The sequence below is a fragment of the Thalassophryne amazonica genome, chromosome 4, assembly GCF_902500255.1.
Source record: "Thalassophryne amazonica chromosome 4, fThaAma1.1, whole genome shotgun sequence".
NCBI lineage: Eukaryota > Metazoa > Chordata > Actinopteri > Batrachoidiformes > Batrachoididae > Thalassophryne > Thalassophryne amazonica.
The window spans coordinates 128,777,956-128,804,193 of NC_047106.1; the positions used below are offsets into that span (position 1 = coordinate 128,777,956).

The window sequence follows — 26,238 nt, forward strand, 5'->3', positions numbered from 1 at the left end:
TCTGAGAGCGAAGTGCTCTATTGGGGTGATATGGTACTACGAGGTCCCTAAGATAAGATGGGACCTGATTATTCAAAACCTTATAAGTAAGAAGAAGAATTTTAAATTCTATTCTAGAATTAACAGGAAGCCAATGAAGAGAGGCCAATATGGGTGAGATATGCTCTCTCCTTCTAGTCCCCGTTAGTACTCTAGCTGCAGCATTTTGAATTAATTGAAGGCTTTTTAGGGAACTTTTAGGACAACCTGATAATAATGAATTACAATAGTCCAGCCTAGAGGAAATAAATGCATGAATTAGATTTTCAGCATCACTCTGAGACAAGACCTTTCTGATTTTAGAGATATTGCGTAAATGCAAAAAAGCAGTCCTACATATTTGTTTAATACGCGCTTTGAATGACATATCCTGATCAAAAATGACTCCAAGATTTCTCACAGTATTACTAGAGGTCAGGGTAATGCCATCCAGAGTAAGGATCTGGTTAGACACCATGTTTCTAAGATTTGTGGGGCCAAGTACAATAACTTCAGTTTTATCTGAGTTTAAAAGCAGGAAATTAGAGGTCATCCATGTCTTTATGTCTGTAAGACAATCCTGCAGTTTAGCTAATTGGTGTGTGTCCTCTGGCTTCATGGATAGATAAAGCTGGGTATCATCTGCGTAACAATGAAAATTTAAGCAATACCGTCTAATAATACTGCCTAAGGGAAGCATGTATAAAGTGAATAAAATTGGTCCTAGCAATAACTTTAGTCTGTGAAGAAGATTCCCCATTTACATGAACAAATTGTAATCTGTTAGACAAATATGATTCAAACCACCACAGCGCAGTGCCTTTAATACCTATGGCATGCTCTAATCTCTGTAATAAAATTTTATGGTCAACAGTATCAAAAGCAGCACTGAGGTCTAACAGAACAAGCACAGAGATGAGTCCACTGTCCGAGGCCATAAGAAGATCATTTGTAACCTTCACTAATGCTGTTTCTGTACTATGATGAATTCTAAAACCTGACTGAAACTCTTCAAATAGACCATTCCTCTGCAAATGATCAGTTAGCTGTTTTACAACTACCCTTTCAAGAATTTTTGAGAGAAAAGGAAGGTTGGAGATTGGCCTATAATTAGCTAAGATAGCTGGGTCAAGTGATGGCTTTTTAAGTAATGGTTTAATTACTGCCACCTTAAAAGCCTGTGGTACATAGCCAACTAACAAAGGTAGATTGATCATATTTAAGATCGAAGCATTAAATAATGGTAGGGCTTCCTTGAGCAGCCTGGTAGGAATGGGGTCTAATAAACATGTTGATGGTTTGGATGAAGTAACTAATGAAAACAACTCAGACAGAACAATCGGAGAGAAAGAGTCCAACCAAACACCGGCATCACTGAAAGCAGCCAAAGACAACGATACGTCTTTGGGATGGTTATGAGTAATTTTTTCTCTAATAGTTAAAATTTTGTTAGCAAAGAAAGTCATGAAGTCATTACTAGTTAAAGTTAATGGAATACTCAGCTCAATAGAGCTCTGACTCTTTGTCAGCCTGGCTACAGTGCTGAAAAGAAACCTGGGGTTGTTCTTATTTTCTTCAATTAGTGATGAGTAGAAAGATGTCCTAGCTTTACGGAGGGCTTTTTTATAGAGCAACAGACTCTTTTTCCAGGCTAAGTGAAGATCTTCTAAATTAGTGAGACGCCATTTCCTCTCCAACGTACGGGTTATCTGCTTTAAGCTACGAGTTTGTGAGTTATACCACGGAGTCAGGCACTTCTGATTTAAAGCTCTCTTTTTCAGAGGAGCTACAGCATCCAAAGTTGTCTTCAATGAGGATGTAAAACTATTGACGAGATACTCTATCTCACTTACAGAGTTTAGGTAGCTACTCTGCACTGTGTTGGTATATGGCATTAGAGAACATAAAGAAGGAATCATATCCTTAAACCTAGTTACAGCGCTTTCTGAAAGACTTCTAGTGTAATGAAACTTATTCCCCACTGCTGGGTAGTCCATCAGAGTAAATGTAAATGTTATTAAGAAATGATCAGACAGAAGGGAGTTTTCAGGGAATACTGTTAAGTCTTCTATTTCCATACTATTTTTCTCACCTTAACGTCACTAAAGAACATTATAAAGCAAAACCGTTGATATATTCTGAACCCTCTTAGCAAGGCCTTTCATTGGGTGTATTACACGATATGTTTTACTCAAATATGAAATTTGACCTACTTGTAGGTCATTTTTTGACCTCAAGGCAAACCCCGACGGTCAAAGTCGAATGCTTATCCCAGGTAATATCTTATGCGCCAGACCACCTACTATCATCCTGTGAAGTTTGGAGGCAAAAGTTCAAAAATTGCCACCAGGAAAGTTTTCTGTTGTTATTTTAGTGGTTGACCATCCTGTGACCTTTGACCTTGACCCTTTTGTGTGCTGGAAAGTATCTTCATAGAACAGCTATATGTGAACCAGCAAGAGTCTGCTATCTAAACTGTGTGCTCCAGAGTGAGCTAAAGTTGAAAAATGTGATGATTTAAAAAAAAAAAGAAAAAGAAAGAAAAACTGTCACCTTGAGGGTGGATGGATATGTTTCCAAAAGGTGAACAAGAGAGACTACCACCACATCTAATGTCGTAATTTGACCCAGTCTTTCCATCATAACGTCACTCAATAACGTCATACCTGAGCAACCACACAACATATTTCACTCAGAAATGAAATTTGACATACATAAATTTGATCTACTTGTAGGTCGTCTTTGACCTCAAGGCAAACCCTTAAGGTCAGCTCAATCACTTATCTCAGGTAATGCTTATGGGCAAGGCCGATCAGTATACTCATGTCAACTTTGGAGACAAAATTTCTAAAGATGGACAAGGAAAGTTGTTTTGGTGATTTTAGTGTTTGGCCTTCCTGTGACCTTTAACCTTGACCTTGACTATTTTGTGTGGTGGAAGGTATTTCCATAGGACTGCTATATGTGAACATACAAGAGTTGGCAACGTAAGCTGTGCTTCAGAGTGAGCTAAAGGTAAAAAATGCAGTGTTTACAAACAAACAAACAAACAAACAAAAAACAAACATACTGACTAACATAATAAATAGCACAACTTTGATAGTTTCACAACATTTTGACACAGTGCTGATAGTTAGTCCAGGAAGGGATAGATATCCTGGATCTTAGGACAGTTACAAACACAGACACTCCAACTTCTCTCAGGACATCCTGTGATTCCACATAAGTCACATCATCATCTGCAAAGTTAAGGAAACTGGACAGTTGGAATATGTGCTGATTATTGTCATTTCAATCATGTCAAACCATTTCATTGTGACACTGTGCTGTTGGGTGTCTGAGGCTTATCTAAAAATCAGCCAAATATACCTGAAAGTAAATATCCACCATAGCAGTAACTGACACACTGCAGGCACCAGTGGTGGGCACAGCTAACCAAAAAGTTAGCTTCAATAACCATTAATCCAATAACTGAAAAGTTATCTTTTATGACGCTAAACCGATAAACTGCTAAAAAATTTATCTTTATTACAGATAACCGATAATCAATAACTTTAAGTATTGATTCGGACGCAGCCACATCAGATTACACTGTTGGCTTCTGATAAACCAGTTTCATTTTAAGTGCTGCAGGGGCTGCTGGGTAAATTCAAGGATCACAAACACAAAAAGAACGCATGAAAAATGAATGAATAACAAAAAAACCCCAACTCTGTCATCATCTTTCAAAAGCAGTAAAACAGTATTAGAAGTCACAGTTTATCTACAAACTAAAAACTGCTGATTTTTTCACACGCTTTGAACCCTGCGGCTTAAACAACTAAAATACGTCCATTAATGCATTGATTGGCAAAGTAAAAGAAAATTCTTACCTGTTAGTTTCAGTGGGATAAAGTGTTCTGATTATCCAAAACATTGTGTAAATGGTGAAGAAAAGTCCCTCACAGCTGAGACGTGAGAGCTCTTTCCTACCGAGTCTTGGCGATTAAATTATACCATCAGCCACAAAGAAATAAAATAAAATAATGTTAAAATTACTCTGTTTTTTTTGTGTTGAGTGGACGGTAACAGTGTAATGTCCAAAGTGAACCTAAACTACACTACCAACAATGCTCCCTGCGTGGACCAGCCAATCACGTCTTGCGCTTAATGATGACATCATCAGCATGCGACAACCAGTCTGCCATAAACCACTGATTTACACATGACAGGGATTAAAATGCTTGATTATAGGGTTTACAAACGTTTTTGACTGTTTAACTTTGCTCAGTTTACCAGAGAAAAAAAAATGTTATCGGACTGAAAGTTATAGGAACTAAATTTATCTGAAGGTAATTGGTCCGATGATGGTTTTAAAACTTATCTGAAAAGCTAATCTGCTAACAAAAACATTAGCTTCAATAATTAGCTGTTTTCAGATTAGCTGAACAGTGCCCACCACTGGCAGGCACATGAGAACAACTCAGTGCAGATCAGCTTGAACATGTTTGACTTTTGAAAAATGATTCAAGATCTATATAAAATGGTAAATGGACTGCATTTATATAGCACTTTTCCATCTGCATCAGACGCTCAAAGCACTTTACAGTGATGCCTCACATTTACCCCAATGTGAGGGTGCTGCCATACAAGGTACTCACTACACACCGGGAGCAACTAGGGGATTAAGGACCTTGCCCAGGGGCCCTTAGTGATGTCCCGGTGAGGCAGGGATTTAAACCAAGGATCCTCTTGTCTCAAGCCCAACATTTTAACCACTAGCCCATCACCTCCCCTATAAGCAGTGATCCAATCCAGTCACATAGAGCAAAAGTATGCTTCCTGTTTGTCCTACTTGAGAGGCAAAATTACTGCTGTGAAAAAATATGAAAAATAAATTATGAATTATTAGAAGCAACCTACAGTCAGGTCTAGGGGTGTAACAACACACCGTGAATCATACTGCAGAGCCTGGAATGAATCATTATTTTTTTAAGTGAGTATCATGATGCTATGACTGGTCAACTACTGAATGAAGAAATAACAACCTAAATCATAAATGATTTATAAAATATAAAAATATGAAATAGCTCATGTTGGGGATTTTCCCGCTGGCTGATCCCCTCCCGTTAGTTTAATGTGGGGAGCAAACTCAGAAGACTCAAAGGCTGACAGGAAACAGGCTTCAAATTCAGAGGTCGTATTAAAGATGATGCCTTCACTGAACAGAGAGTTGCTACAACAGCTTGCAAGCTGCCACAGCGCTCGACCTACATCTTCCCCCTGTTCTCGACCCCGCACCCAGATGGGCGTGTCGTTGCTCTGCGCCTGGATCAGTAGAACTATGTGATTGGTTGAAAAGTGTTGTATTTGACATTTATTTGCGGGTGACCAGCTCGCCTTGTTTATCTGAAATGGTATGTGTAAAAGCAAAACTGTGTTCTGTCTGTGTGGCGTGATAAGCCAAGAACAGTATGCATGGCGTCCGTCACCCCAGAGGAGATATGAAGTCATCAAATAGACCGAGGACAGGGTCATGAGACATACTGTCCAACAATAACATCATGAATTACAATTTATACTTCAGAATTGCTTGTTGCTTTTTAAGTTAAACATTCACCACAAATTATTTTTGATAGTTAGTGTGAACCCTGATTTAAATATGTGTTCTGATACGTATTGAATCATTATGGATGGATCTTGACATGTATCATATTGTGGAGCTGATGCATCATTACACCCTTAGTCAGGTCCAAAAGTATTTCTGTAGTAACAGAGTATTTGTGATTTTGCCTCTGTGTTTAAGAAAAATTTCATATTAACCATTTCAGAATTACTGCCAATTGTATGCATAGTACCTCCCTTATTTGAGGTCATAGGTCACTGGACAAACTAAACACAAAGAATATCTTTAACACAACTATCACTTTTCTAGCCAGTTTTCTTTAGACAAGTCAGAAGATGGGTGCATGAACATTTCAAAGTTAGTGAATATGTCTTGAATTTAAATTGCATCAGTCATTATAACAACTACAAAGAGTGTGGTGCTTTATGGTAAATCTGGACGAAACGCTTCTGAAAACCTGAGTGACTATGCAAAAAGGAGATGAGTGAGGAAACCACCAAGACACAATGCAAAAACATTTGAATCATCCCCAGTCGCACGTTCTACCAATCATTTAATTCCAGTTTGACTTTCTCATTTGATTGTATACTTTGTGCCATTTTTGGTCACATAGTGGGCAACATGTTTCTCTCTGTGGCTGCTAGATTTCGGTTTTAGCTCATATAGAGTTAAATGGCATTTCCAGCAGATGGCAGACAGTCATTCATTCTTTCATTCCTTTATTTTCTGTCAGTTATCTGGGTCTGGATCACGGTGACAGGAGACTAAGCAGCTCATCCTACATTTCCTTAACCTTAGCATTGCTGTCTGACACCAGCTTGGGGGTGTTTAGGCATTAACAAACCAGCTGAGACATATAATCCCTGCAGTGTGTCATGGGTCTTCCCCCAGGGTCTCCTTCCAGTTAGACATGCCTAGAAGACCTTCCTAGGGAGATGACCTACTCAAACTTGTCACCTCGTCCCTGAGTGCAAGCCCTGACATCCTACAAACATCATTTCTACAGCTTGTATCTCAAATCTGGTTCTTTTAGTCATGAAAGGAATGTGCACTGGTAAACTGAGAGCCTCACCTTATGACTCAGGTCTTTCTTCACCACGATGGTCTGGTACAGCTTCCGGAGGACCTCAGATGCAGCACTGATCCGTCTATTAATCTCACACACCATCTTAACCCACTCATGAACAAGATACTTGAATTCATCCACTTGTGGCAGTAACTCTCCCCTGATCCAGAGGGAACAATCCACTATGTTTGGATGAGGACCATGCTCTCTAATTTGGAGGTGTTGATCTTCATCTCAGTCACTTCACACTCTGCCTCAGTCCAACCCAGTGCACATCAGAGGTCTGAAGTGCACTGGGTGGTTGAGATTCTGCTTTTTTCTCTCTGTTATGCCGCGTTCACACCGGGTGCGATCAGACGCTACAAATTTGCGGGGGTCGCGTGGCGACGGACGCGCCACCATCGCCCAGTGTGTCGCTCTGCTTTTGCTGCAAAAATTTGCCCCGGTGCGTCATCAAATAGGAGGAGCTTCCATTCCGCTCGCCGGCTCCGTTTGTCAGTCAAATTAACATGACGGACCTTGATCACACGGAGCGAGTTGTTGTGGAAAGCTGACAAACGTCATGAGACATTCCCAATTCGGGGAGTTTCATTATTTGCTGCAGGAGCTGCATCTGGATGACGGTCGCTTTCAGCGGTCCTTCCTCCTCTGCAGGACCCAGTCTGAGGACCTCCTGTCCCATTCACGCGCGCACATGTAAACAATTTAAAAAAAAAAGAAACTCTGATGCCTGCTGTGGGGCTGCTGCTCGCTCTTCCCCCAAAAACTCTGTCATAATTGTGTTTAGAAACCAGTCACCACTTGCTTTATTATACATCTGTGTAGTTAATAAGTAAAATAATCTCCATGGACGATTCGCTCGTGCGCACACGTAAAATAAAAATAAAAAGAAACTCCGCTCCCGCTGCTGGGGCTGCTGCTCGCTCCAAAAACTCTGTCATAATTGTGAAATAAAGGACAAAAGAGACATAAGTCCTGCTCACAGGCTGCTACCAGATACAGGACATGTTCACATCTTCAATCAAACTCCAGACATCTCCACGTCACTACATATTCAGTCCCTGATTGGTCATCGCGGCACGACGAGACAAAAAAGTTCAGATTTTTCAACTTGGGGAGGAGGGCAACGCAACGTGATGCGACGCAATATCACGCCACAAACGCGCCAATTGCTCAAAATCGCTTCATTCGCGTCCATCGCGTCGCACTGCATGACTTGGTGCCAAAATGCAGTGTTCCATAGGGATTACATAGCAACCTGTCGCTGCTGTCTCTCATGTCACGCCCGGTGTGAACGCAACATTAGACATGCAGCTCTATCTAGAAATGGGTGTGCTGTCTCTTCCAGAAACCGTTCTGTGCACTGGCAACATTTCCTGTATGATCGTTTTGTGAATTGTTCTGTAATCTATGTCTGTAGCATGGCCCAAGCAGATGGTCACCCCTTTGAGTCTGGTCTGCTTGAGGTTTCTTCCTCAGAGGGAGTTTTTTCCTTACCACTGTTGCTCTGGGGGTTGTGATTTGGCGCCATATAAATAAATGAAAATGAAAAATGAAAAAAAAGAGGTCGCTGTCTAATGAAGCCAACAGAACCAAATCATCTGCAAAAAGCAGAGATGCAATTCTGAGGTCAACAAACTGTACACCCTCCTGACTGTCCCTTGAAATGACAATAATGACAAGGGGTCGCTCCGGTGGAGTCCGACACCCCGCGGAAACAGCCCCTGCTTTGGTTGCACAGAGACCAGAGTGGACCCAGTACTCCATACTTCCACAACACCTCTGCCAAGACACCTCGAGGTACCCAGCTGTAGGACTTTTCCACCCTCTCATCTCCATTTTTGCTGTATGATATGCACAGAGAATCATGAAAATGAGAAAGATGAAAAAAATCCTTTCTTAATCTTGAGTTGGACTTAAAAGCCTTATTTCAAGGTAGTTTTATATCATAATATCGCTCTATTTACTTTAGATTGGTGTAGCACTCTATACGATTGTTTCTGGTGCAAATAGCAGCAGGATCTAAGCCTGCAGGTGTTGGGTAGTAGTCTAGTTGACATTCCTGCACTCTAAATGCCGAATGCCCTCATATAAAGAGTGACACCACTGCGTGTGTGTGTGTGTTGTGCCAACAGGAGAAGGAGGTGACCATCACCATGCCCAACGGGGAAACATCCGTCGCAACAGTTCGAATTTGGAATGAAACAGTGTCGAATCTGACGCTCATGGCTCTGGGCTCCAGTGCACCTGAGATACTGCTGTCTGTCATAGAGGTATACACACACACACACACATACATCACTTTTTAACCACAGTGAGCCACTTGCATTCCTGACAAATATCTCATGCGTTTATTCAAACCTACATATCCAGATTACATTTCCGCAGACTATTTTTTTAATGAAGAGGTCAGTCACAGAGTGCACGCCTTCAACAAAGCCAAGCAATCCATTCATGAATGCATTATTTATTTTGTTTTATATTATACAGCAACTACATTAGAATCACCATTTGAATTTATGTTTCACTGCAGATAGGCAAAAAAGTTGCTGAAAGCTGATAGTTTTCATCAGCATACTCATTTTTGATCAAATTGAAAGTAGAGAAGCTTGAATCTTCGACTGGACTGGGTTGCTTGAAGTGAGGGCGTTTCGCTTCAAATCGCAGAAGCTTCTTCAGCTAAAATTCTTGCTCTGGTAGTCTGACTTCTGTCTGACCCTTGTCGAGAAGAACAAACAGAAGCCACAAAAGCTGGAGTTTTAAACCTAACCAGACGCCTCCTACTGAGAGGCAGACTACTATTGGCTTGTGACTAAACAATTGCTTTAATTAGCACCTGTTGTGCTCTAGTTAGCACCCTCCTAATGACAGGGTAGCTGTCCCTCCTAACCATGGGACTGATGCCTCTCCTGATGGCGTGAATGACTTATTACCATGAACAAAAGAGCAAAGCAGTTTCAGTCTTTTGTTCGTGCTGGATGACCTTTGGGCATTATACCTGCTGTCTTCTCTGCAATGGGGTCATCAGTATTAGCATATCAAGACTTGAACTGTTCACAGTGTGTTGTATAAAAACATTTCTCCAGAACAGTCTGCCTTAAAATATGAGGTTTTGTTTTGGTATCTCTGTTCTCACTTTACAAAAGCACCTCTTGGACAGAAAACTGTAAAGCTACAGAATTGCTTTCCACTGTTACGCTATTCACACTCAATCTTATATGACAATTTACATGACAAATCACTCTCAAATTGTGATTTTAGAGGATTGTCTGGCTTCATTGACAAAACTGGATGAACTTTAATTTCTTTCTTTAAAAATCAGAGAAGATTGAATGCTGATTGGTCCTGTGAGACATCAACACCAGTGTGATCAGGTCACATTGGCATTAGATGCCTGCGCCATCATAGCAATTACCCAAAACTGTTATGTGCAGACACAGGTTGAGGAGCGGACCAACGTCTGACCGAACCCAGCGCTAAATAACCAGAAAGCGGTTCCACAAACAAAACAATTTTATTTCCCCTCCAGTGCAGTAATTAGTGTACAACATAAATTTTTGGTTTGTCTGGCGGAGTGAAGGACGGCGCGCTCTCCAGCGCCCAAAAGGATCGAAGCCTCGGCGCTTCTGGACTCAGATTTACCGCCAAACACCCCCCAGGTGGTCACGACAAACTGACTCTGTGAAGGATGGAAAAGGTGAGGTAAATCAACAGAGCTACAGCAAATATCTTTCAGAGGCACACACTATCAGCAACACATTCAGGTCTGAATTAAGCTTTATGTAAATGAGCAGCTTCTCACAACAGGTGGAGGACCATCAGTCCGTACGCCACGGCAGTGAGAAGCAAACTGCACAATTCTCATCAATGTTCAAATATACTGCGTAACAAAATGCCAAATTACTATTAACGATCATTCAGACAATAATCACCTCTGATGTGTGCTGACAGCATGTGTCCCTCACCCGTCCTCCTTCACAGGCACGATGTGTCAAACCCTGGCGCGGTCCTCAGTGTCTCACAAATGAACGTCACAAGGTCGAGTTCCCGGCAATTCTGCTTGAACCACTCATGGCTTAAATGCAGAACGCCATCTCATTATCTGCTTCAGCTGAAAGTCTTTAAGTTTACACGTGAGCATCATCCACAGGTGCAGCTAATAATGCTGATGAGGGTGAAGGACTCTTCTGCCAGCACCGTCTCCACAGACAAAAACCAGTTTGCATACCACCTGGAGAGCAAAGAAAAGAAAACAACACAAAAACATCCAGCCAAACCCCCCCCAACACACAACACAAAACAATCCCAGGGTGATCTTTGATCTGACGCCGTACTTTGATTTACAAGTTGGAGAAATTACAAAGAATGGTTTTATCCATTTGCAGAATATAGTGAAGATGTGTCATGTTATTTCCATAGTGGATGCAGAGACATTGGTTCATGTGTTTGTTTCATCTAGAATTCATTGTTGTAGCGTCCTATTTTCTGGCTTGTCACATACTAATATTAGAAGTTTTTCTTGGCGCTGTCAAAAGTGTAATTGCTAAGAGGCTATACTTGGGGAATTGGGTTTGACACTTTGTAAAAAAGTTGAAGTGAACTGAATTGAGAGTAAAATCCAGTGTTAAATCCATGCTGGTTGTAGTTTTTCAAGGTTAACACAGACATCAAGTATTGAAAAATACTTGCATTTCTTCTTCACCGCACCAGCTGCAGATTAATACTGATAAAACCGTGGAGTTGTGGTGGACCCCAAGTCTGTTGGGGACCATAGTTTGGTAGCCATACATGGATGTAACATTAGTGCAGCAGATAACTGAAACAATCCTTCACTTGGTGATACAAGCGTCAGATTTGGCATGAATGTTCTTCATAAATCAGTGTTTGAGAAAAAAGTGCGGGCCACTTGGAAATCCAATATGGTGGCCAGGTAGGGGTCAATGAAGTATTACACAGGGATCAGATTTTTAAAATGCTCCAATCATATTGAAAGCTATACCACTGCATGTGTCTGATCACAAAGATTCCAAAAAGGTATAGTTTGGACTATCTGTGACTGAATGTTATGGAGTAAAACAGCAAGAATGGTGACAAAGATCAGTTTCAGTTTGTGCAGTAGTCAAAAGTTAAACTTGCTCCAATTTTGGTAAAAGGTGGTGCAAATTATTGGTTGAGCTAATAGGATTAATAAATGGAATAGTTTTGACTGTGTTGAATGCCTAGTTTGCAAAGTGCATGTCAAACAATGTCGACGTACATTGGATTCTATGGCATGTGACATATGTTACCCTGTAATGTGACAACTGAGCATGACACATGGTGCAAAATATTCCTTTTTAAAAACCCTATTAACTCAACCAATAATTTGCATCACATTTTTAAAAGATTGGAGCAACTTTAACTTTTGACCAATGTACAAACTGAAATTGACCTTTGTCACCATTCTTGCTGTTTTTACCCCATAACTCCAAAACAACTTTTTGATCAGACACATAATGTGGTATAGCTTTCAATATGATTGGAGCATTGTTAAATTTTGACCCCTGTGTAATTCTTCATTGACCACCTACCTGGCCACCACATTGGATTTTCAAGTGGCCAGCACTTTTTTCTCAAACACTGATTTATGAATAACATTCATGCCAAATCTGATGGTTGTATCACCAAGTGAACAATTCTGGCCAAAAATCAAACTTATCTGCTCCACTAATTGAGCAGGTGGATTCATATAAATATCTGGAGGTTTATATCGATAGCAACTTAAACAGGCACACGCAAGTGTCAAGTGTTTGTGCCTGAATCCACCAGCGCATGCACTTTCTCCGTCCGTGTTACGGTACGTATTACCAGCTGGTTTGGTAATTTAACGGTTAAATCAAAAACTCAAGTACTAAATCGGGCATAAATAGCTGGCAAAATCATTGGTATGGTGGAACCTGTAACTCCCCAAGAGTTGTTTGAACAAGAAATCCTCAGACTTGCAGACAACATTTTATCGGAGGCGTCGCATTTACTGCACTTTGAATATATTTTACTTAACTCAGGAAGGAGGTACAGAGTTCCTCTTTGTAAATATAACCGATATAAACGTGTTTATTCCATTGTCAGTGAAGCTCATAAATGAGTAGATAGCTCAGGGAAGATAGTATAAGGTCACGCGTTGTGGAATTTGCATGAAGGTGGTTTTTATTGATTATGTGTTTATATTTTAATTTTGATCTACTATGTGGTTGGTTTTGATGCATGGGTGGTATGTGTTGGATGTGTTGTTGTGTAGCAGACCCCTCTTTGTCTAAGGCAAATTTCTCCTTAGGGAAACATATAAAGACACTTTGACTTTGTCTTTTGACTGTTGTACTCCATATTTAAGGAAATTCCTGGATCTACTGTGGAGTGCCACACAGTATGTAGCAGCCTGCTAATACCATTAATGGTACTGGCACTGCCTGCTATTTTCTTGCTATGGACTTGAATCGCCTGAAGCTATATCCATGAAATTTAACAAAAAAAAAAAAAAAACACATCATTTCCAGAGAAAATGCATGAACTAGGTTTATTATGTACAGATGAGATTAAAAAAGTATTAACCCCCCTGAGAAATTTTACATTTTCTGTCTTCAAAATTTTCCCAAGTGAATTTTTTTTTTTGGACAGAAAAAAGGAATTTTCAACACAGCATTTCTAAATGTCCTAGTTTTATTTTGGATGCTTGCATTATTTTATTTTGAACACAGAAACAAAATGATTTCACAAAAACCAAAAACTACCAGTGCCAAAGTGGTTTGCCCCCTGATGTTAGCAGTCAACTGGGCATCATTTTTGCTGTAAAACAGCCTGCAGGTGTCCTGATTTGCCCCTGCTCTGTTCATGATTATGTTTTTCTGCCAGTCTGTCATTGATTTCTTTTTAATCTGCTTTTTTGATCATCTGTTTATTTTGCTTTGCCACAGCTGCTTGTTTTCTGTTCATCACACTTCAGCTGTTGGGAAAGTGTAGGAACACGGACCCACAACAGGGGGCGCAAATGAACGGACAATGGAGAAGGTCAAAATAACAACGCTTTACTGTTGTGAATGTGCACAACGAATACAACCAATCACAGCAATGGACAACAGTCAATTCACAAAAGTGTCGTGTGGGCAGGCTCGAAGATAGGAGACGCCTCTCCAGGGTAAGACCGGAACCACACGGCTTCCTCCGCCACAGGACCCCGGGAATACTGGAGCCGCCAAGTCCCGAACTCCCAGGTGGCCACTGCCTCCGCGTGTCGGACCTGGTACTGCTGGCGAGGAGCAAAGAACAGTTAGATGGGGGCGCGTAAGCACCCAGGACTCCGAACAGCAGGAAAGGTACCTCCACCTCTCGTTGGAACAGTAATCCAAAAAACTAGCTCAATCCAAAAGATGCACTCTATTTGCTTTGATACGTTACCTCTCTGGTAGAAACGATATCTCGGCAAATGAGGTGGAGATGCCGTCCTGCTGATATACCTCCGTAGTGATTGGGATCAGCTGTCTCCGGTGATGGGTGACAGCTGTCATCCTGGCTGCTCCTGTAAGGCGGCAGCGCCCTCCGGTGCCTGGAGCCCGCACTCCAGGCAGGGCGCCCTCTAGTGGTGGTGGGCCAGCAGTACCTCCTCTTCAGCGGCCTACACAACATCAGCCACATGTTGAGTTCCATTCCGGTTTAGTTTAGTCTTTGATCCACTGTCTTTGATTTTTGTTCATCATTGCTTTCGTCACAGCTTGTTGTTTTATGTGCATCACACTTCAGCCACATGTTGAGTTCCGTTCTTGTTTAGTTTACTTTTGATCCACTGTTTTTGATTGTTTCATGATTGCTTATGTCACTAGTTTGATTTCTCAGGTTTACCACATTAGTCTTCAGTTGTGTGCAAGGTTGGGTAGGATTACTTTGAAAGAATACATGTGGATTACATGTATGTATGTACATACATTTGGATTACTTGTAATCTGATTACTTTTGGATTACATTTCAAAGTAATCCTACCCAACCTTGGTTATTCATGTCAGTTCTGTTCAAGGTTCAGCTTTTGATTTTCTTGTTGCCCTTGCTGCAGTCTTTTCTATTTGTTGTCTAATTTGATTCTGCTCATGATTAGTTTCCATGCATCCTTTGGTTCGAGTTGTTTTTCTCTGTCTTGTTAGTTTAGTATTGTTAGATTATGGTTTCTGGTCTTGCCCATGCTGTCACTGCACTCCCTTGTCTGTCTCTTCTCATCTTGGTTCTCATGTGTTCACACCCAGTCTCATTTGTTTCACAGTCTTGCCCTTTGATCACTGCACTCTCTTGCCCTTCACCAGTAAATCCTCATCTCTGTTGGCCACACCCATTTTGTTTGTCATCTCCTCATCCATCTGTCACAGCACTCTCTTGTCTCACATAGTTGCCTCTCATCTTTGATAGTCAACGCCCTCCTCCTGCCTGCTCACATCTGCTTCAAATCACATCCTAATTAAACCACTGTGTATTTAAGCCCTGCTAGTTTTCTTTTCCACATGCCACATGTCTCGGACACTCCAGTGAAGAGAGGGGCAGAGCTGTCGACCGATCACCACCTGGTGGTGAGTTGGATCCGCTGGGAGGGGAGGAAGCCAGTCAGACCTGGCAGGCCCAAACATATCGTGAGGGTCTGCTGGGAATGACTGGCGGAACCCTCTGTCAGCGAGGTCTTCAACTCCCACCTCCGGGAGAGCTTCTCCCAGATCCCGGGGGAGGTTGGAGACATGGAGTCCGAGTGGACCATGTTCTCCACCTCCATTGTTGATGCGGCCGCTCGTAGCTGTGGGCACAAGGTCTCTGGTGCCTGTCGCGGCGGCAATTCCCAAACACGGTGGTGGACGGCGGAAGTAAGGGATGCCGTCAAGCTGAAGAAGGAGTCCTACTTATCTTTGTTGGTAGGTGGGACCCCGGAGGCAGCTGACAGGTACCGGCAGGCCAAACGTGCCGCAGCCCGTGCGGTCGTAGAGGCAAAAACTCGGGTCTGGGAGGAGTTCGGGGAGGCCATGGAGGAGGACTATCGGTCGGCCTCGAAGAGATTCTGGAAAACCGTCCGGCGCCTCAGGACGCAGAAGCAGCTCTCCACCAGCACTGTTTCTGGTGTGGGTGGGGAGCTGTTGACCCTGATTGGGGATGTTGTCGGGCGGTGGAAGGAATACTTCGAGGATCTCCTCAATCCCATCGTCATGTCTTCCTAAGAGGAAGCAGAGACTGGGGACTCAGAGGCGGACTCATCCATTACCCAGGCCAAAGTCACCGATGTGGTTAGAAAGCTCCTCGGTGGCAAGGCTCCTGGGGTGGATGAAATCCATCCTGAGTACCTTAAGTCTCTGGATGTTGTTGCACTGTCTTGGCTGACACGGCTCTGCAACATCGCATGGCGATCGGGGACAGTGCCTCTGGATTGGCAGACCGGGGTGGTGGTCCCTCTATTTAAGAAGGGGGACCGGAGGGTGTGTTCCAACTATAGAGGGATCACACTCCTCAGCCTGCCCGGTAAGGTCTATTCCAGAGTACTGGAGAGGAGAATTCGACCGATGGTCGAACCTCGGATTCAGGAGGAGCAGTGTGGTTTTCGTCCTGGTCGCGGCACACTGGACCAGCTCTACATGCTCCATCGGGTGCTCGAGGGTTCATGGGAGTTCGCCCAACCAGTCCACATGTGTTTTGTGGATCTGGAGAAGGCGTTCGACCGTGTCCCTCGGGGCACCCTGTGGGGGGTGCTCCGGGAGTACGGGGTCCGATCTCCTTTGCTAAAGGCTATCCGGTCCCTGTACGACCGCAGCAGGAGCTTGGTTCGCATTGCCGGTAGTAAGTCAAACCTGTTTCCAGTGCACGTTGGCCTCCGCCAGGGCTGCCCTTTGTCACCGGTTCTGTTCATTATTTTTATGGACAGAATTTCTAGGCGCAGCCAGGGTGTAGAGGGGGTCTGGTTTGGGAACCACAGAATCTCGTTTGTGGTGTTTGCGGACGATGTGGTTCTGTTGGCTTCGTCAAATCAGGACCTTCAGTGTGCACTGGGGCGGTTTGCAGCTGAGTGTGAAGCATCCGGGATGAAAATCAGCACCTCCAAATCTGAGGCCATGGTTCTCGACTGGAAAAAGGTGCTTTGCCCTCTTCAGGTCGGTGGAGTGTCCTTGCCTCAAGTGGAGGAGTTTAAGTATCTCGGGGTCTTGTTCACAAGTGAGGGACGGATGGAGCGTGAGATCGATAGATGGATCAGTGCAGCATCTGCAGTGATGCGGTCGCTGTATCTGACCGTCGTGGTGAAGAGAGAGCTGAGTAGGGGGGCAGAGCTCTCGATTTACCGATCGATCTTCATTCCGATCCTCACCTATGGTCATGAGATTTGGCTCATGACTGAAAGAACAAGATCGCGAGTACAAGCGGCCGAGATGAGTTTCCTCTGCAGGGTGGCTGGGCGTTTCCTTAGAGATAGGGTGAGGAGCTCGGTCACTCGGGAGGAGCTCGGAGTCGTGCCGCTGCTCCTCCACATCAAAAGGAGTCAGCTGAGGTGGCTCAGGCATCTTTTCCGAATGCCCCCTGGACGCCTCGCTGGAGAGATGTTCCGGGCACGTCCCATTGGGAGGAGGCCCCGGGGAAGACCCAGGACATGCTAGAGGGACTACATCTCTCGGCTGGCTTGGGAACACCTTGGGGTTCCCCCGGAGGAGCTGGGGGAGGTGTGTGTGGATCGGGAGGTCTGGGCGGCTTTGCTTTAGCTGCTGCCCCCGCGACCCGACTCCGGATAAAGCGGAAGAAAATGAATGGATGGATGGATGGATGGATGGATGGATAGTTTTCTTTTCACTTGCTTGATCATGATGTTACTATCTCCGTTCCAGCTCTCATATCTGTGTTCCAAGTTCCTAGCCATAGTTCCTTGTTGCCGACCGTGCCTGTTTTTCTTGACCTTGTCTTTTGTCTTAACCCTTGTAACTTTGATTGCCGTACTCTGACCTCAGCCTGTATTTTTGACGACGCCTTTGTATTACACCTGCCTGTACATTCGCTGACTGCCTTTTTGCGTACCAGAACCTCTGCCAGAATTTACGATAAGCCTTTTATATCCTACAACCTGCTTGAGAGTCTGCATTGTCCCTCCTGCCTCTTGCTGTGCCCAGCTCCCCTGAGAATCATGACAGCAGGTGTTTGTTTGTCGTTTGTCTCAGACATGTTTCCTGAGGAATCCCAGCACATTCTACTTTGGCGAATCTCTCAAACTCCTCCAGATTTGATGGTCTTCAGGCATGGATTGTGGTGTTCAGTTCACGCCACAGATTTCTTATGGGACTGAAGTCATGGCTTTGTGCAAGCCAATCAGGTCTTCTGGAGGTAGTTCTTCACCAGGAGCGACAAATGTTTTTGGTCTTTGTTGTCGCACCGGTATTGTGCACGACTGCCTGTTGGCATGATGTTTCATGGTGCGCTTATGTGAACTCTACCGCAGTGAGTCACCCTGAGTTGTACATATTCGCACTATGTGTGAAGGGGTCGAATTAAGGTGAAACAGTTCAAATTAGTGCACCACGAAACACGCTGATGGGCAGGCATGCACGATCCCCGTGCAAAGGTTCATGCACGCGACGGTATCTTTCAAGCAGGAACACAGTGCGAGCTACTGCAGCTGCTCGCACTGTGAAACTGACCAAACAGCCTTTGTTATGGCATATTTCTGCTGATACATGACTGAAAGTGGCGTATTTGTCGTCCTGTTGGCCTGTCATATCGTCCTGTGGCATGCCACTCACTGTCCTGTCAGACAGACATGACGTTCAGATCGCCTGCTGCATGTCCACATGAACTGACGGTCCGGTCCAGCTGGAACAGCCTGTCAATGTGTGTGCCCTCCTGCCCATCTTTGAAGCAATATATGTTTTTATGTATTTCAATGTGAGGACAGCAAGCATACACACGTGCGTGTCCGTCATAACATGGTGTGTGTTCTGCAGCTCTGACCAGGACCAGAGATGTCAACACCTGCCATGCCCCCTCTCCGTTCAGCGGACAGACCAAAGTGTCACTCTATGATCAGATGAGAGTCGCCTTGCCTACGGGGGGCGCTTGAACCACACGCATGCACATGTTGGGGGGGCGGAGGGGAGCGCGCAACACATGCACATGTGTTATGGGGGGAGCCAACACTCTGGCACGTCACGTGTACTCAGCAACTCCACAGTCGTGGGGCACAGACAAATTTCACATCCAGCTTGACAGTGATTGTCTGCTGACTGTTGTCGTGTTATTAGTGCGAATGGCCACACTTTTTCTAAGTGCCAAACGACCGGTGTTAGATGTTCGTGTGTGTCAGCTGGAATTTGGCCAACACCTGCCGCGAGTGTTCGATGTGCTCGCACAGCGCACACTCTGTCTCTGCTAGTGTGCGCAAATAATTGTAGCAACAGGTGTATGAGGTGTTCGAGGCAGCTACAAATTTACACGTTTTGCATACAGTTCCTGCTTTATGCGCACTTTGTGTGCACCTCGACCAAATTTGCACTGTGTGAAGGGGCCCTCAACAATGTCTCTATGGCCAAAGAGCTCTAGTTTTGTCTCATGTGACCAAAGGACACACTTTCAGTAAGCATAATCTTTCTCCAGCTTGTCCTCAGCATACTTCAATCTGGATTGAATGCATCTCTTCTCCAGAAGTGGACTTTTTCTTGGTCTGCAATCTCGCAGTCCAGTCCTGTCCAGGGTTCTAGTTATTGTATTCTTACATTTCTTAGCTTGGCTTAGTCATTCACTCGTGTCTTAGCAGTTCTTCTGGGCTCTGTAGACACGTTTCTCATGAGTTTTCTTTCGAGAGTCTTTGAAATCTTTCGTTTCCTACCTCTGCCAGGCTTGTTCTGGACTGTGCGGGCTCTCTTTGATTTTCTTGATGATACGTCTCACTCCAGTTCTTGATACTTGGAAACACTGTGATAACTTTGTATATTCTTCTCCTGCTCTGTGAGCATCAGCAATTATTATTCTGAAGTCTAAACTGATTTATTTTGATTCTTGAGTGACAGCTCAAACCCTTACTGAAGTTTTATACTGTGTGTACATTGGAAGATAACCTTCAGATTTAACTTCTTTAACAAACTTTGAGCATTACAAAATTAAATCACATCATTGCACAATAGTGGTTATGCTATGGTTCAACAAAAAGATCTGTTCTTAAGGGGGCAAATAATTTTGCTGTGTTGAAAATTCCTTGCTCTGTTACAGAAGCACTTGGGAAAATTTGGAAGGAAATGTAAAAATTTCATAGGGGGATAATAATTTTGTACTTTTATGTATTAAATAAATTGCACTTCTTTACGTGAACATTTTTTGGCCATGTGGTGTGTTTCTCTGTGCATGACCCAGCGTATAGGTACCTGATTGTTATGACTGGAGAAGACCAAAGGGGATACCCATACTCACCTGGCTGAGACACATATATGGTTATTTTAGGCAGGTGTGAACAGGTTGTTGTCTGCCTAGGTGTTTGCCATCCAAGACCCCAGGAGATTCCATAGTGTTGGTGATGCAGTAAAGTATACGGCACAGTGCATGCTCAAAGACTTGACTTTACTTATATACGGTTAAAAATGTAAAGTAACTCCATAAAAGACAACAAATTACATTAAAAAAGCATGGATAGGCTCCAAAAATCTGCTTTATAGTAAGTTCACTATGTATGTCATGTTCTTACATAGATCACTAGCCCATTTAGCATTTAGCCATAAATGTTATAATGTAATTTATCTAACATCAAACCAGTGCTGGTATACCAGTTATGCATTGGTATACTTCTGCCTGTATTTGTATTACCAGCATAGTCTCATGCTTTATTCGTGTACCCGTCACGAAAAGCACCCCATTTTCGTGACAGTTTATTTTTTCCTATTTATAATTCGACCCCCTTCTGCTAACTCAAACCATAACGTGTCTCCCCTCCCTAACCCTAACCATAACCTCCCAGACCACCCACTCACCCCACATTTCGTGCCCCCATCATGAAATGAATTTGTGCCCCTGTTCTGAAAGCACCCTATTTTCATGCCCCTGTCACAAACCCATAGATTAATTTACTTTTTGCAAAGCCATCACAAACTGCCGTGAGACTGGGTTGGTATTACAATATACCAATATGATATCAATACTGGAACAACTCAGACATGTTGACTGGGATGTAGATACTAATAATGGTTCATAATTTTGTAAATGTCAGCAGTTGGACATCCAGTGGATGAAGTGGAACATTCAGTTGTAGTTGTATTTGCACCTGATGCATGTAAGTCCAAAATTCTCGTACTCTTTACAGCTGGAGTGGTCTCCACCAGCCCCTCTTAAAAATATCTGTTGCATCACCTGCTAGATTTGTGAGACATGAGGGGCAAACAAAACTGCTTGCTCACACTTATTTCACTGTCTTCAGGGAAATTAAAAATATACACACATCTTCTGCTGGGCTTTTAGTGTCTGTCCGTGGATTGAAGTTTCATCTTAATGTCTCTGGTTCCACATGAGTCCTATTAGACCAAAGCACAAAAGCCTTTGCCAAGCTCCTGTTGTTACAATGCACAGACATGTTTGAAATGTGCAGCAGTTAAACACACCTGATGTGTGGATAGAGTGACTGGTGTATGTGTCCATCCTTAGTTCAACTCAAAGCAGTGAGACAGGTGTCTGTAAGGGCCCTTCACACATCGTGCAAATATGTACAACTCAGGGTGACTCACGATGAAACAGCTCGCATGAGCGAACCATGAAACATCGCGCCGACGGGCAGGCGTGCACGATCCCGGTCCGACAGTTTGTGCATGCGACGGTGTTTTTCAAGCAGGAACACAGGGCAACCAGCAGCTGCTTGCAATGTGTTCCATGGGACGAGGTGCACCACATCACGCTGCTGATGTGGAGGAAAATAAAATAAAAACTAGCTGTATAATTAGTTAATATGACTGGGTTGATATAAATAATACATAAAATGGGACGCAATACAGAACCCCATGGTTAAATAACCCTAACAAAAAAAATACCATGGGATTAGAACCTGCACACCCTGATTACCAGACAGGAAAAAAAAAGTGCTGTCATAACTGACCAAACCGCGTTTGGTACGGTGTATTTCTGCTGATACGTGGTTGAAAGTGACGTATTTCTCGCACTGTTGGCTTGTCCTGGTCCTGCTGCGCGCCGCTCACAGTGTCCTGTCAAACGTGACATTCAGATCGCCTGCTGCGTGTCCAAATGTACTAATGGTCCATTTCTCTAGCCCGTCGCAAAAACGATATATGCTTTTGTGTATTTCCACACAAGCACACACACACACACGCTTGTCCGTCAAAACACGGGACATGTTCTGCAGTTGTGATGTCCAGAACCGGAAATATCTCAACAACTGTGGGCAGCCAGCCACGCCCCCTGTCTGCTCAGCGCACAGACCAAGATATCATGCTGTGATCACATGAGAGATGCCTCGCCTGCCGGGGAGGCGCACTAATCACACGCACAGATGTGTTGGGGCAGACGGGGGGACGCGCGAAACACACACACGTGTTGTGGGGGGAGCCGACACTCTGGCACACCACGTGTGCACTCGGCAACTTTACAGTCGTGGGGCACTTAGACAAATTTCGCATCCAGCTCGATTCGATTGTCTGCTGACTGTTTTTGTGATGATAGTATGAATGTCCACACATTTTCTAAGTGCCATGTGAGCGGTGTTAGATGTTCGTGCGTGTCAGCTGGAATTAGGCCGACACCTGCTGCAAGAGGGTTCGATGGGCTCGCACAGTGCACACTCTTTCTTTCAACCGCTGATGTGCGCAAATAATTGTAGCAACAGGTGTACGAGGCGTTGGAGGCAGCTACGATTTTACATGTTTTGCATACGATTCCTGCTTCATGCGCACTTAATGTACAGTTCAGCCAACTTCCCACAATGTGTGAAGGGGCCTTAACAGAATTAATCACATCCATGTCCATGTGAAGTAAAACCCAACACTTTTGTAGGTCATATATAATCTTTTATATGTAGGTATTCCTGGGACTTCCTGTTCAACCACCATCAAAGTCATATCATTCTATCTATGTATGACTATGCTATTTTGGTTATACTCCTAGAGCCAAATCTTGGAAGTCAACATCAAGAACTCATCTCAGTGAGCAGGGCTCACTCTGGGATACAACCAGTGAGCTGCTCTCTGTTCCATGTGATGCCCAGACAGTCTGTGGAGATAGAAAGAAACCCCTTCAAGCTAAGGAAGAGAGAGCATGGCACAACTCCTTGCCATTTAAAGCAACTTGCAAAGAAACAAGGGCTGTAATGAATCATCAACATGAATAACACAATGGTTTCTCAAGATCGGTCTAAATGTACTATGAACCGGTTGATGGCCTCTTTATGAAGTTAGGAACTGATTACGTCAAGCTGTTATTTCTGCATCTTCAAGACTGGATACATCATCAAATCATTCATATGCTCCCATACTCCACTCAAGGGTTATGTGGCCTGGAACCTATCCCAGCATTCATAAGGCAAGAGACAGGAAGCACCCTGGACAGGACATCAATCTGTCACAGGAACACATATAGACAAACACACTCATTCACACACCTATGGACAATTCGAAGTTTCCAGTTCACCTAACCTCCATGTCTCTGGGAGTGGGAGGAAGCCAGAACACCGAGAAGGAACCCATGTGAACATGCAGACTCCACACAGAAAGGATCAGGCGGGAAGCGATCCCAGGACCTTGTTGCTGTGAGGAATATGTTTGGGATAGATTTTGATTTATTAATAAAGATAGACATTTGGATAAAAATCTGGACCTTTGTAATATATGTAGACTAGGGATTAAGTACAGTGGTAGCACAACAAATCACCTGGTGAGGTAGCTCAGTGAAAGCTGTGTAGGTGACGGAGTCTGTGGATGATAGTAAAGCTGGCTCTAGTGACGCAGTGACGTGCGATGAGGTTGATGGCTGGTGAGGCACTGATTTCATCACAATCAGATTTACTAACATATGAACCCCACAGAGTAGCTTATTCACCGTTTGATTGGCAGCAGTTAATGGGTTATGTTTAAAATCTCGTATCAGCATTCTTTACACATACAGTAGTGTTCAGAATAATAGTAGTGCTATGTGAATAAAAAGATTAATCCAGGTTTTGAGTATATTTCTTATTGTTACATGGGAAACAAGGTACCAGTAGATTCTCACAAATCCAACAAGACCAAGCAGTCATGAATTGGGCTATTAGTAAAAAAAAAGTAGAAGGGGGTGTTCACAATAATAGCCCAATTTGATTGCCTTAGGAGTGTGCATATCATGAATGCTTGGTCTTGTGAGAATCTACTGAATCTACTGGTTCCTTGTTTCCCATGTAACTATAAGAAATATACTGAAAACCTGGATTAATCTTTTTAGTCACATAGTACTACTATTATTCTGAACACTACAGTATTGGTCAGAATAATAGTTATGTGACTACAAAGATTAATCCAGGTTTTGAGCATATTTCTTATTGTTACATGGGAAACAAGGTACCAGTAGATTCAGTAGATTCTCATAAATCCAACAAGACCAAGCATTCATGATACACTCTTAAGGCTATGAAATTGAGCTATTAGTAAAAAAGGGGGTGTTCACAATAATAGTAGCATCTGCTGTTGACGCTACAAACTCAAAACTATTATGTTCAAACTGTTTTTTTAGCAATCCTGTGAATCACTAAACTAGTATTTAGTTGTATAACCACAGTTTTTCATGATTTCTTCACATCTGCGAGGCATTAATTTTGTTGGTTTGGAACCAAGATTTTGCCCATTTACTAGTGTGCTTGGGGTCATTGTCTTGTTGAAACACCCATTTCAAGGGCATGTCCTCTTCAGCATAAGGCAACATGACCTCTTCAAGTATTTTGACATATCCAAACTGATCCATGATACCTGGTATGCTATATATAGGCCCAACACCATAGTAGGAGAAACATGCCCATATCATGATGCTTGCACCACCATGCTTCACTGTGTTCACTGTGAACTGTGGCTTGAATTCAGAGTTTGGGGGTCGTCTCACAAACTGTCTGCAGCCCTTGGACCCAAAAAGAACAATTTTACTCTCATCAGTCCACAAAATATTCCTCCATTTCTCTTTAGGCCAGTTGATGTGTTCTTTGGCAAATTGTAACCTCTTCTGCACATGTCTTTTATTTAACAGAGAGACTTTGTGGGTGATTCTTGCAAATAAATTAGCTTCACACAGGCATCTTCTAACTGTCACAGCACTTACAGGTAACTCCAGACTGTCTTTGATCATCCTGGAGCTGATCAATGGGTGAGCCTTTGCCATTCTTGTTATTCTTCTATCCATTTTGATGGTTGTTTTCCGTTTTCTTCCACGTGTCTCTGTTTTTTTTTTTGTTTGTTTTGTTTTTTGTCCATCTTAAAGCATTGGAGATCATTGTAGATGAACAGCCTATAAATTTTTGCACCTGCGTGTAAGTTTTCCCCTCTCCAATGAACTTTTTAATCAAACTACGCTGTTCTTCTGAACAATGTCTTGAACGTCCCATTTTCCTCAGGCTTTCAAAGAGAAAAGCATGTTCAACAGGTGCTTGTTGGGCTGGTGAGGTAGGAGACAATTGCAGTACACACTTACACAGCTCTGTTTGGAAATACGCTTTAATGAGGACGGAAGCAATGGTCGGTGCACGGGAAGGCAGTCCAAAAAAATACAGCAGCAGTACCAAAAACATCAGGCAAAAATGAGGTCGGTATAAACAGGCAGGAGGTCGAGTCAACATAGAAGCAGGCTGATCTAGAGGATACAAGAACAAGAGCTGGTATGAAGGCACAGGGCGCAACAAACTGGCAAACAGCTGGTACAAGCTGTGAGCTACTAAAGCCCCAGGTGGTAATCAATGAATCACACACAGGTGTGCACAGCAAGAACCAGAAGAGGGGCGTGGCCCGAGAGAGAGAAAGAACCACAGACAGGCCCCAGCAACAAAACCTCACAAACCCAGAAAACACAGAAAAGAAATACAAAAGCAAGAAGAAAATAAAACAATCCAAAACCCCAGCAATGGAATACATAAACAGTCAGGACCTGACAGTCCTGGCTTCATCCTTAAATAGGGGACACCTGATTCACACCTGTTTGTTCCATAAAATTGACAAACTCACTGACTGAATGCCACACTACTATTATTGTGAACACCCCCTTTTTTACTTTTTTTTTACTAATAGCCCAATTTCATAGCCTTAAGAGTGTGCATATCATGAATGCTTGGTCTTGTTGGATTTGTGAGAATCTACTGAATCTACTGGTACGTTGTTTCCCATCTAACGATAAGAAATATACTCAAAACCTGGATTAATCTTTTTAGTCACATAGCACCACTATTATTCTGAACACTACTTTACAAACTGTAGCACACAAAAAAGCATATTTAATTAAAAAAAGGTGTTATGGTCTTACCTTTACTTATAAATTAAGTCCATGTGCCGCTCCTTCTGAACAAAAGCATCGATGACTTGCTTGTGGA

The 26,238-nt window shown here is 43.2% G+C and overlaps 1 protein-coding gene across 1 annotated transcript in view; it reads left to right on the forward strand.

Annotated features, from left to right (window-relative positions):
* Window positions 1-26,238, forward strand: part of LOC117508719 (sodium/calcium exchanger 2-like) — a 554,569-nt gene that overhangs the window by 228,504 nt on the left and 299,827 nt on the right. The window contains 1 exon segment of the mRNA XM_034168535.1: window positions 8,825-8,962. Within this exon segment, the coding sequence (XP_034024426.1) occupies window positions 8,825-8,962 (138 nt within the window).